The sequence below is a fragment of the Coffea eugenioides genome, chromosome 4 (assembly GCF_003713205.1).
Source record: "Coffea eugenioides isolate CCC68of chromosome 4, Ceug_1.0, whole genome shotgun sequence".
Taxonomy (NCBI): domain Eukaryota; kingdom Viridiplantae; phylum Streptophyta; class Magnoliopsida; order Gentianales; family Rubiaceae; genus Coffea; species Coffea eugenioides.
Window position 1 is genome coordinate 35,612,934 of NC_040038.1, and position 12,673 is coordinate 35,625,606.

At 34.7% G+C, this 12,673-nt stretch overlaps 1 protein-coding gene across 1 annotated transcript; it reads left to right on the forward strand.

Annotated features, from left to right (window-relative positions):
• The first annotated feature begins 2,493 nt into the window (after positions 1 to 2,493).
• Positions 2,494 to 11,868, forward strand: LOC113768842 (lupeol synthase-like). Its single transcript, XM_027313349.1, has 18 exons — positions 2,494 to 2,691; positions 3,064 to 3,252; positions 3,335 to 3,424; positions 3,549 to 3,746; positions 4,002 to 4,086; positions 5,316 to 5,482; positions 5,579 to 5,767; positions 5,863 to 5,976; positions 6,360 to 6,479; positions 6,572 to 6,694; positions 6,799 to 6,897; positions 9,152 to 9,208; positions 9,344 to 9,390; positions 9,508 to 9,651; positions 10,820 to 10,997; positions 11,190 to 11,270; positions 11,470 to 11,553; positions 11,758 to 11,868. Exons 1-18 carry the CDS (start codon positions 2,494 to 2,496, stop codon positions 11,866 to 11,868), a joined length of 2,274 nt encoding a protein of 757 aa, XP_027169150.1.
• Positions 11,869 to 12,673: the final 805 nt, after the last annotated feature.

The following is a 12,673-nucleotide window of genomic DNA, read 5'->3' on the forward strand; positions in this document are numbered from 1 at the left end:
CGGGATTATGGGGAAACGAGTGAACAATTAATGGTTCCGCAGTGGGAAGTTAATGACACTTTCAGCTAGAGGTGCTATCGAGTCGAGTCGAGTTCGAGTAGCATCATCCTTAAACTCGAATTCGATCAAAATTTGTGCTACTCGAGCTCGAGCTCGAGCTCGATCGAGTAAAAAAATTTGACTCTCGAGCTCGACTTAAAAACTAAACTCGAGTTCGACTTGTTTGAGCTCAAAGCTCGAGTAAATATCAAGCCCGAGCTATCGAGCTCGAGCTCGAGTTTTGAAATAAATCTATAATTTTTTTTAAAAATATATAATATATAATATAATATAAATATATAATATAAATAAAATATGAAAGTTCGATTAAGCTCGGCGAGCACTCGAGTACTTATTTCTTGAGTTTGAACTCAACTCGTTAAATTTAACGAATAGCTCGAGATCGAACTCAAACTCGATTTTACTGAGCTCGAATCAAGCTTTTGATCAAGCTGCTCGCTTGACTTGCTAGCAACCCTACTTTCAGCACTTGTTCGGTTGCCTACAAAAGTGGCATAATTTTAGAAACCTCCCTGAGGTTTGTAACAACGGCAGTCACCTCCCTTAAGATTTGAAACACTACAAATAGTGATATAAGTACAAAAAGTATAATGAATATTCTATATTACCCTTATTTGATTTACAAAACAAATTAAATGACAAAAGAAATCAAATATCAGGATTACTTGCTATGTAAAAAATTTTAAGATAGTTTTTGGCAACAAAATTTAGGGCATATTTCAAGGCATTATTTTTGAATTTTTGGACTTCCATTTTTTGCCCTTTGCTAAGTAAGTTGTGAAGAAACTGATTTTAATAAAGGAATAATTGCAGAAACCTCCTCTAAAATTTCTAACAGTTACACTCTCCTCCCCTGAAATTTTGAAAGTAGCACTAACGAAGTAAAAGAAGAATTGTAGGAGCAAAACAAGACTATGACAGAGCCGGCAAGTTCGCTTAATCAGCAGAGTGTATTGGCTGGGCAACTCAAACGGGAGCATGGGGAAACAGAGTGAGCGATTAATGGTTCCGTAACGCGAAATTGATGACACTTCCACCACTTGTGCGGTTGCCTAGAAGAATTATACAAGCAAAACAAGAAATAAATTTGAGTAAGCATTAAATAAAATATACACAAAATAAAGTATTTGAGTAATTATAAATAATCAATCAACTGACCATTGTGATCTTCATTAATATTTATCTGTCTTCTGGATAAGTAGAAAATTCTTTTGGGGTAAGCAGTTTTATCTCTATACAACGAGTTATTGCCATGTTAAGAATAACGAATCACATCTAAGTGCATTGGACAGTATCCTAAAGTAGCTAATGAAGCGTGAAGAAACACAGCGTACAATAATATTTTACCAAATTCGCAGTAGTTGATGATCTAATATATCCACAAAGTTCAAACTCCAATCTCACAGCTGGAAGACCTGTTGAGTCATAAATTATTCAAGCACAACTATGAACTTCAAGAATTAAGAGGTCTCATGCTTTCTAGTTGTTTCAACTTACAAGTAAATTGGGCTGTCATTTCTTAGCTACGTAGATAACATTCAGCAACTTCCCTAAATGTACCAACTTGTCATATTTTATTCTTTTTTTAGTATACATTATATTTTATAGAGCGTAAATTAATTTACTCTCCACTACTTTAGTGCTTCCAAATAATCCTACTATAATTTCAAAGTTATATACAATTAACTTCTTTATAGTTAATTTGGACTAAAGTGTTAAAGTGGTGGAAATTGTTCTCGGTAAGGAAAACAACTAAAATATCAAGATTAACCTCATACAAAAACTAAATTAACTAAAATACATAACATAAAACAAATGCAGTATGGATTAAAATTATAGCCCCTTATAGTTTCGCGCTTGTTCACATTACTCCTTTGTGATTTTCGAAATTTATACAAAACTCCCTGTGGTTAACAAATAATATCTATCATGACATTGGGATACTTTTATCGTTTTAGTTTGCTCCATTACGGATGATAAGTTATTCAAATTGACACTTTAGTTTAAATATTGAGGGGGTTATGTATAACGTTTAAAATTATATGAGGGTATACGGAAAAATGCTAAATTACACGAGGTAAAGTGTAATTCCATCAACTTGCAGCGTCATTCCACCATGAATGCATCTTAGCATTCTATGTGCATGCAAGTTCTTTTATATGATTAGCTGCGCCATAGATAAGCTCTAAGGTTTAATATACTGCAGTATAGAAGTCCCAAAAGTTCCATTTTACAAAACCTAAATCAAGAGGTTTATATCCTCTTTCTCAGTTCATCTTATATATCCAATCTACCCCTTCGTTTGGTTATGCATCAGCAAACCATTGCAAAACATGCTTAGTTTTGAATTCTAACTATTGCTAGCTCCAAAAATTCTTTGGTTTTCCGTCCAACAATCCAGTTTATTAACATCGGCCTTTTTGAGCTTGCATTATGTGGAAATTGAAGATTAGTGAAGGGAGTGGACCGTGGTTGGAAACTACCAACGGTCATTATGGAAGACAACACTGGGAGTTTGATGATCAGGCTGGAACAGTCGATGAACAAGCACAAATTGAAAAAGTACGTGAAGAATTCAAACTGAATAGGTTTCACAGGAAGCAAAGTTCCGACCTCTTAATGCGGATGCAGGTAAAAAATGGGACTGGGGGAGGTATGATTGTGTGCGGTTGGTTGTTTAATTTCAAGATTTAGTGTACACTAGCATATACGATTGTATTAATACATTGGATTGGTATACACGAATAACATTTATGCCTATAACAAAGTTTTTTGAGCGCATACCAAATTCTGTATGAAGTACAACTTTACAATTGTATGAAAATCGGTACGGTACTCGACCTGGTCTCTTACAATTATAACTGTAGGAAATCCTGACCCTACCTGCCCTGGTCTGATACAATGGCGGAGTAGCACTTGTCATTGGCACTTTGCCTACGGCAATTAGTTGAAAGTCCTATCCTCTTCTCATAGCATGTGCTAATATGTCAAATTTTAGTGCAGTTAACAAAGGAGAGCTCACATTATACTCCAATTCCACCGGCAGTAAAGGTTAAAGAAACAGAGGATGTAACGCAAGAGGCTGTGATTACTACATTGAGGAGAGGAATAAGCTTCTACTCAACTATTCAGGCCCGCGATGGATTCTGGCCTGATGAAAATGCCGGCCCTTTGTTCTTCACACCTACATTAGTATGGCTATTTAGGGATTTGATACAAGTTACCAATATCAAGCAAGCTAATGACAAATTGAAATGTGTTACCCTTTGAACAGGTTATGGCCTTGTATATAACCAAAACACTCGATACAGTTTTATCATCGGAGCACCAAAAGGAGATTATCCGTTACACGTACAACCATCAGGTGCTGAAAGATCTTGATCATGAAATCTCAAGCAATTTTTCGTACTTGAGAAAGCATGGCACATTTATCTATCTGACAGCCAATTTCTTTATTTATTATCATTATTATTATCTTTAATCTATAGAATGAAGATGGAGGCTGGGGACTACACATAGAGGGGCACAGCACTATGTTTGGTTCAGCCCTGTGCTACATCGCACTGCGGTTGCTAGGAGAAGGACCTGAAGATGGGGAGGACAGGGCCATGGCCAGAGGGCGCCGATGGATTCTAGATCATGGTGGAGCTGTTGGAATACCCTCATGGGGAAAGTTTTGGTTAAGTGTATGGTCACCACAACCTTTAACCTTACTATACCTTAATTTCCTTCACTCAAAACAAATTTGTATATTTACATGGGACTACGTAGACGTAGTAAGGTAATTTGCAAATACTTGTATGTACGTTGTTTATGTACATACTTGCGGTGGTCAATTTATGTTTATTGGTTTTCTTGAATGTCATCGTTTTCCAGACGAGCAAAATACAGAAAAGTAGATCTTGCAGGAAAACCTGAGTAAGACATTTTCTTAAACACAGGTTCTTGGAGTGTATGACTGGGCAGGCTGCAACCCACTACCTCCGGAGTTCTGGCTGCTCCCCAAATTCTTCCCAATTCATCCAGGTCCTTACATAACAGTATACATATAAAAAAAAGGACTTCTAACTTTATTCATCGATCTATGGCTCAGATGTTTTTCATGGTCGTTGGCTTCTTGTTAAACTGAGAAATATTTATTTTTCCATCTTGCTGTCTCCTTCATTTCCTCCTCATTATCACAAAAAAAGTATAGTCTTGATTCATCTGCAATGGGAGTAGCTTTGGTTTTCTAGCCTTCTCAATGCTATAGGATCTATGACTCCATGTTTTAGAACTAGGAAAGAATGGAAATTTGACCTAGTTCAAATTATACGGTTCAATAATGGGTTCAACCAATTAAGCCGGTGGTCAATAATTAAATAATGTTATAAATATGTTAATTGTAAAATAACTAATAATATGCAGAAACAAATACAACGACAAAAAGATTTCTCAAAAATATTGAAAAAACTAGGAGAAAATTTTTCCAATTTTTCCTGGTCAAAGCCAATTCTTACCGAATTTCATCAGATCAATAACTGTTCAATTTTTTTTTAAAAATTTAGTAAGGAACTACTCAATTCTTGTTTAAACCAGTTGAATCAACAGTTTCTCTATACGAACGAATGGGTCAGATGGACTTAGAAAATGATTATTTTTCCCGACTACAGATCGGAACGAATTTAAAAGCACTGGATAAGGCAAAATAATTGTTCTCACTGATGTTGTTGCTCTTTACATGTTATGAATCTGCAATGTTCAGTATGTCACAAAAGTCAATATATCTTTTATAATTCTTTATAGTATCATACCTTATCCTATTACGCGTACAAAATCTTAGTAATATATATTTTTAAGAAGTTAGGTACCACAAAAACCACAATTAATTTATGAGGTATGGAGTATAAAATATCCCCACAAATCAATACTACTCTAGTGATTCATTGCAAGTTAATTCTAGCAGGATGGCTAATATCTTTTTTTTTTTGTCTGCAACGATAGATGTCCTATAACCTAAACTAGCCTAATCTAAGGGAAAGGGGCAAGGGAGGATGACCAACTAAGACCAGCCACATATTGTGGCAAATTTGAGGGAGGCAGGGGTTGAACCCCTGACCTCCAGCACCACCAAAGAGAGCGATGACCACTGGACCAAATGGCCAGTGGCGGATGGCTAATATCTTGAATAGTCAATTTTTAGATGTTGCTGTAAGATTCTGTTCATCTACTACTTTTCAACTAATCTGCGGTCAAGTTTTTGGTTATTCATGCAGCGCAAATGATGTGTTATTGTCGCTTGGTTTACATGCCCATGTCATATTTGTACGGGAAGAGATTTGTTGGGAGTATAACAGGACTAATACAGTCTCTGAGAAATGAGTTGTACGTCCAACCCTATCACCAAGTAGATTGGAAGAACAGTCGAAATACCTGTGCAATGGTCAGCACAACTGGCTAAATATTTGTTCATGCAAATGAAAATGTGGGAATATTGGCAATAAAATGAAGAATTTCTCGGTTTATTGTTTCATGTCAGGAGGATTTGTACTTTCCACACCCTTTGGCACAAGATATGCTATGGGGATTTCTCTACCATTTTGCTGAACCTATTATGGCGCGATGGCCATTTTCTGCATTAAGAGAGAAGGCTTTAGAGAAGACAATGGAACATGTGCATTACGAGGATGAGAACAGTAGATACATTTGCATTGGAGTCGTGGAAAAGGTATTTCTTGCTAACTAAAACATCAAGCTGAGTCAAGGATAAATTAACGATAAACAAATTTGTGATGCCAAAAAAAATTTAAAAACTCAATGCAGGTGCTTTGCCTACTAGCTTGTTGGGTAGAAGATCCACATTCAGAAGCATTCAAGCGCCATCTTGCTCGTCTGCCTGATTACTTTTGGGTAGCAGAGGACGGCTTGAAATTGCAGGTCAATTTATAATTATCATCCTCCCAGCTATGAGACGAGATTAATGCCTTAAAAAGGAGAGGTGGGGAAGCAGATATGCGACAAGAAATTCTTATATAACAGCAATGGAGATTTTAGTGGCCCTCTAATTCTATGTCCTGAAATGGTTTTAATATTTTGAAACAAAGAATATTTTGATAAATCTTGTACATAGGGTGGAAGGGATGCCATCCAAAATACTTTTAGGACATTGAAAACTAGAAAACATGGCATTGATAGTTTCAACAGGATAAAGTAAATACTTCAGGGTACAATTAGAGAGAGTTGCCTAATCTTCAAAATCATCCCCGACATCTAGAAAAGGTTTGTCAAACAAGATTTGATATTAGTTCCAAAATTTGCAGACTTTTGGCAGCCAAGCATGGGAAGCAGCTTTGTCAATTCAAGCAGTCCTATCTAGTAATCTGGCTGAAGAGTATGGACCAATGCTTATGAAAGCACATGATTTCATAAAAGCATCGCAGGTACAAACTATAGAATCATATCAGACAATCATTGGACATCTGAACTGAACACATTATGCTGCCTCTGACTCAACATATTATTCTGCTTAAAGGTTCGAGATAACCCTTCAGGAGATTTCGTGAAAATGCATAGGCACATTTCTAAAGGCTGTTGGACATTTTCAATTCAAGATCATGGTTGGCAATCCTCTGACTGCACTGCTGAAGGATTAAAGGTATATAAATATGCATTGTGACTGATTTCTTCTTTAGCTTTTCGAAAGTGAGACTATTACATCATTTATCTTTTAGGAGGCTCTTATCTTCCATACTTTTATAGGCTGCACTTCTTTTTGCACAAATGCCACCGGAACTTGTGGGGAACAAAATTGAAACCGAGCGGTTATGTGATGCTGTGAATATTATTTTGTCTTTACAGGTATGTAAAATCAACTCCTTCTACCTTTCTTTAACCTATTTTATTTACTAAACATTTATTTGTGCCTATTAGGTACTTAAAAACTCGTATTTTTGCTCCAAACTTTTCCTTTATTAGTGCTGTCAAAAAAGGAAAAAAAAAATTACGGCTGAACCATGGTTGATTGCTGGGTCAACCCATGTTTGAAATGTGTTCAGCCCAGCTTGTTTCAATACAATCAATTGAAGTTACTTTTTATTACTAAAACCTTGGGACTAGTCTCAGTTTGCTCCTGTCATGATTTTAACGATTCTCACTTTCCATCCGAAGCTTCTATGTTGAACGGTCTTCACATCCTAAAAGCTACCAATTGGAACTATAGCGCCACATGGAATTTTTGTTTTGAACACTTTATACCCTTAAGTTGTTAATTTGTTCCAAATTATATAATCTTATGTCCTATTAATAGAGTTTTGTGAAAATATTCATCTATAAGTCATGCTATTCTTTCTTCTCAAATCTCAATGAGAAAACATGCATTAATGCTTAAAATTTTCTTAAGAAAAACTGCTAACTGAAAGTGATTGGTTTTTCTTTTTCTACGCCCACGCACACACACACACACATATATATACATCTTGGAAATTTAAAAAATTTAAGGTTGCAACTTGAGAATCACTGTGAGCTTAGAGGGTGAAAGTGGTTTATAAGAACTTAAAACTGCAATTTGTTTTTTTATTTGGAAAATATTTGGGGTGATTTGTTTCTCGAGGGACCTATTTTTCTAAACCAATTTCACTTTGTCATGTGCTCCGAATTTTACACAATATGGTCCAGTTTCTTTGTGACGAAGCCAAGGTTAAATACCTTTCAACCATGACCTTTCATGTAGAAATGACTTCCTAGACCATGACCTTTCTGTTAGCCTATGATGTTATTGGCATCTCTACCTTTCCATATCACCCAAAAAAAAAAAAAAGGATAAAATTATATCTATCTATCTATCTATATTCTTATAAAAGTATGGATAATCTAGGTAAGTGTAGCGTAAGAAATTTTGACTGTAAGCATTTTTTGTCTTAGCATATTCATCAACCCGCACTAACAAACAGTGTAGATTTATTTTATAAAAAAAAAGAAAAGAAAAGAGGGAGAATATTAGGAAGGGAAAAGCAGAATCGGGCAGGTGATAGAGGAGATGGGATGGGTGGCAGAAACCACAAGAGTTTAGTTGTTAGAGAAAGTGCCGATGGTTTGATTAGTTCACTAAAGCCAAATGAAAAAATGTGGACAGTTCGAGTCTTGCTATTATGAAAATTTAATATTGATCCCTATGTTGGAAAATAGAAATCTAGAACACTATAGAAATTGATTTTCATTGATGATGAGGTGAGGAAATATATACTTTCATGTTTATCTTTTAATTTTTGCACCTTATTATCATTTGTAAATTATAACTAAAATATTGCCAGGGAACAAAAGTTTAAGCTGTAATATTCCACAAAATTAGGAAACGATTTTTTTTGCTATAAAATATTGCCAGGGAACAAAAGTTTAAGCTATAAAAAGTCATACTTGCTCTCAAATGAAACTGTCAACAAAACAAACACTTATGCCAACGCCAACAATGAAACTGTTTGTATTGGTTCTGCGAAATTATCCCACATAAAAAAGAAGACAATTCTCATGCACCAACCAGAAATTAATATTGTCTATGCAACTCAGTTTGAAGAGGTAAAAAAAAAAAAAAAACTTCCTCAAGAAACAAACAGATAACTTTTGTTCCAAAATTATACAAATTTCTTCCAAGCTTTCTAAAAATATTCTGCATTTATTAGATTGGATTGGTGCAAACAATAAAAGTCAATACAAAATGATGAATCTGCATATTATCCAACCATGTGCAACGGACGTACAGCATTATTAGTTATTTCAAAATCACAAGTTAAAGGACAAACCAGTAAAAAGTCAATAATTCCCCTTAAAAAAAAAAGTAAGCCTTGAAGGAAAAAACTGTGAGAGTGAAATTTGAAATGACACCTAATTTGGAGATAGTTGAAATCCACAAAGTTTAACTTCGCAAAAAACCCTTTTCATATGGGGTGGGTATCAAATCCAAATGTCTAGTCAAGTAATCCAAACAAGTGGATTTTGGGTGGCAATTTTGAACCCATTTCCGCCCAAATCTCTCTATCCAAACGGATACTTATTTCGTTTCCCAGTCTTTTTGCTTTGCTCTTCCCAGTTTTTCATTCTTTCCTCAATTTATGAACAGCGTAATAACGGGGGTTTTCAAGCATGGGAGCCACAGAGAGCATATAGTTGGATGGAGGTAACTCTTAACAACTAGTTCTATCAATGTCATCAAGCTAATTCCTTTTTTTGTACTTGGGTAAAATATTCTTTCTAAGCTGATTAATACTGTGACTTTTTCTAACTATGCTCACTGTTTTATGATTCAATATAGAAGCTCAACCCTATCGAATTTTTCCAGGATGTTATCATCGAGCGAGCGTAAGATTTTTCCTCCTTCACTTCCCCCCTCCCCATCGTACTCTTTGAGGGTATCAAATATCAATAAGCACTTTAGTTCACGAAAGAGCTACTTGACTGAAACAAGTACTATGCTAGGTATGTCGAATGCACTTCTTCAGCAATTCAAGCTCTGCTACTCTTTCAAAAGCTGCATCCTGGACATAGGGAAGATGAGATAAAGAGTTGCATCTGCAAAGCTATAGCTTATATTGAAGATGAACAAGAGCATGATGGTTCATGGTCTGCTTTTCTATATCCTAATTTGAACTTCGTTAGTTTCTATTCTCTGAAGTCTGAAGTGTAGTCTCTAACCAATTAATCAAGTTTTTATCAGCCAAATAGAAATTGATAACACGAATTTAGATTAGAAGTCCTCAAAGTCTACCGAAAGTCCTGTTTTTGTCCATTAAATTTTGCATTTTCTCCATCTTTTTCTTAATTTTTTGATTGTCATTTTACTTTAGCCCATAAAGTTTCTTAGAAACTATACAAGTAGATTTAGAAAAATAACAGTGTGGTCATTTGACTCATTAAGTCATTAAAAGTTACCATATAAACGTTCACAAAAACAGTTGATACACTACAATGCTAGATAGGAAGATATTAATTGGGATTGTCCATTTGGTGCCCCAAAAGCATAGAATAAGTTATTGAACTAGTGTTATTTTTTCTTGCAAAAGGATAAAGTTTTTTTTTTTCTTGACGGAATAAGGCTTAAAACTTTAACAGATTGTCCACCAGGCACCAACACCTTTTGATGTGTTTATTATGTGCCTCTAGAACACCAAATAAAAAAAATAATAATATAAGATAAGTAGCAATATAACAGCCGTTAAGGATTTACTTCCATTAATTATGAACTATTAGCGTGGTCATATTAAGCCACGTGCATTACTAAAGTACATACGGTCTCCACCACAGACCTTATCAACTTAAGAACAAATTTGAGTTTGTTGGATTTATCTTTGGGTAAAATCCCAAGTGTCGTACTGCCGTAGACACCAAATTATTATTATTATTAGTATTATTCTCATTGTTGTTGTTATTATTATTATTATTATTGTTATTGTTAATTATTATTATTATTGTTGTTGTTGTTGTTGTTATTATTCTCATTGTTATTTTATTGTTGTATATTATTATTATTCTTATTTATTGTTATTGTTGTTATTGTTATTGTGTTATTCTTATTATTATTATTAGTATTATTCTCATTGTTGTTGTTATTATTATTATTATTATTATTGAAATAATAATTATTTTTTGGCAACCTTTGATGATCTTGCAAGACATTTTGATAGTTTGAGAACTACATAGAACCTTCAAGAAAAGTTTCAAGAACATACATAATTTATCCAAATAATAACAATCTACATAAATTTGTCATGAAGGTTTCTACTCTTCACAGGTATGGTCGCTGGGGGATTTGTTACACATATGCAACCTGGTTTGCAGTGGAGGGATTGGTGGCTTGTGGAAAGAACTATAAAAATTCCACAACTCTGCAAAAGGCGTGCAGATTTTTGCTATCAAAGCAATTGCCTGATGGTGGATGGGGCGAGAGTTATCTTTCATGCTCAAATGAGGTTTACAAATTTTTGACTTCCCTTCTAATTCCAATAATTTCATCCTTTGAACTAATATTCAGTCCAGAAATATAGACTCATATATATACATATGTGGCATTAACTTATAGTCCCTTGTTTACATTTTTTTTTAAATTTTTTCCTTAATTTGTTCATTCTTTCATTTTTTTTTCCCTTTTTTGGTTGCACTAGGAGTACACAAATCTAGATGGAGACCGGTCAAATTTGGTGCAAACTTCATGGGCTTTGTTATCTTTGATTGCTGCTGGCCAGGTTAGTCTGATTATCAGAAGCATGAGAGAGACTCAGATTTAGCACTAAATAAAGTGCCTGAGTCAAATGGATAAATTGTTGAAAGCAACAAAGTAGAGAAAAAACATTAAGAATCTCAATTTCTTATAGATAATGAAAATAAATTAAATATTTGTACAATGCTTCACGGATCCCTCCTAAAGATTCCTACCGATATCAGGTAGAGCTTGATCCAACACCCATACTTCGCGGAATACGATTGCTAATAAATTCGCAGATGGAAGATGGAGACTTTCCCCAACAGGTATACTGTATAGATATTTTGTGCCCTTCCCATACTCTTCCAACCCCAACTATCAGGTACAAGATTTGAATCCTGAATCTGATAACGATGAAAACCCTAAGGGCAAAACTAATATATTCATTGTATTGTTCTGATTTTCAATTTGTCGTTGGATATTATGTGCAATCATGACAACTTTCTCATCTTCAATTTTTCTTTTTACAGGAAACCACGGGTATCTTTTTCAAGAATTGCACTATGCACTATGCAACATATCGAAATGTATTCCCAATCTGGGCCCTTGGTGAGTTTCGTCGACGCGTTCTATGTCTGTAACTTATCACACCTACAAGTAAAGAAATTGGATGCTACAATTATCCAAAGCCAAATATGAGCAAATATGTACAATATTTTCAATGAAGTGAGCGTCTCTGCAAAATTGTCAGTACCTTTTGATTTATTAACAGTATTCACAAATTTCAGATTCTTGAAATATATTGGTTATAGAAAAACTGTCTGGTACTTTTTTGTTACTTTTGGCACAAAAGGTATATATGCTTAAATGATCCCAGTACACAAACTAAGAATTTGAGATATAGCATATTGACACATTCTGCAAACTTTTTTTTCCATTTTTGGGAACAAATCCTATTCACAGAGACAAAGACATTTAATTATATATATACATGTATGTGTGTATGTCGTGTGTGTTTATACACACTATATTATACAATCATATTTCTTCCTCTTTTGTAATGCTTAAAATTCCCTTCCTCATCTATTCTAATCTGTCTAATGCTTCTTTTTGACTCCCACATGATTACAATCTTCCTACCTAATCCTTCCTCTAACTCCCAGATTATTACGATCTTTCTAACCCTTCTTAAACATACCACACCCAAAACACATTTATACCAACAATGACCAAAACAACCGATAGTCTCTCCTCAGCCTCTAGAAGAAGCAAACAAGCAACAAAATTCTGTTTTTATCAGGTTTGTATAGTTCCCTTGTCTTGTAGATTTTAGAATTTGCTAACACAAGATTGACGTGCAAGAAAAAGTTGGATTCTCTTTACATGAAATTCAGTTCTCTTCGATTCCACGCAGGGCTTTTTGCGACTATCTGGGCAATTTATAAT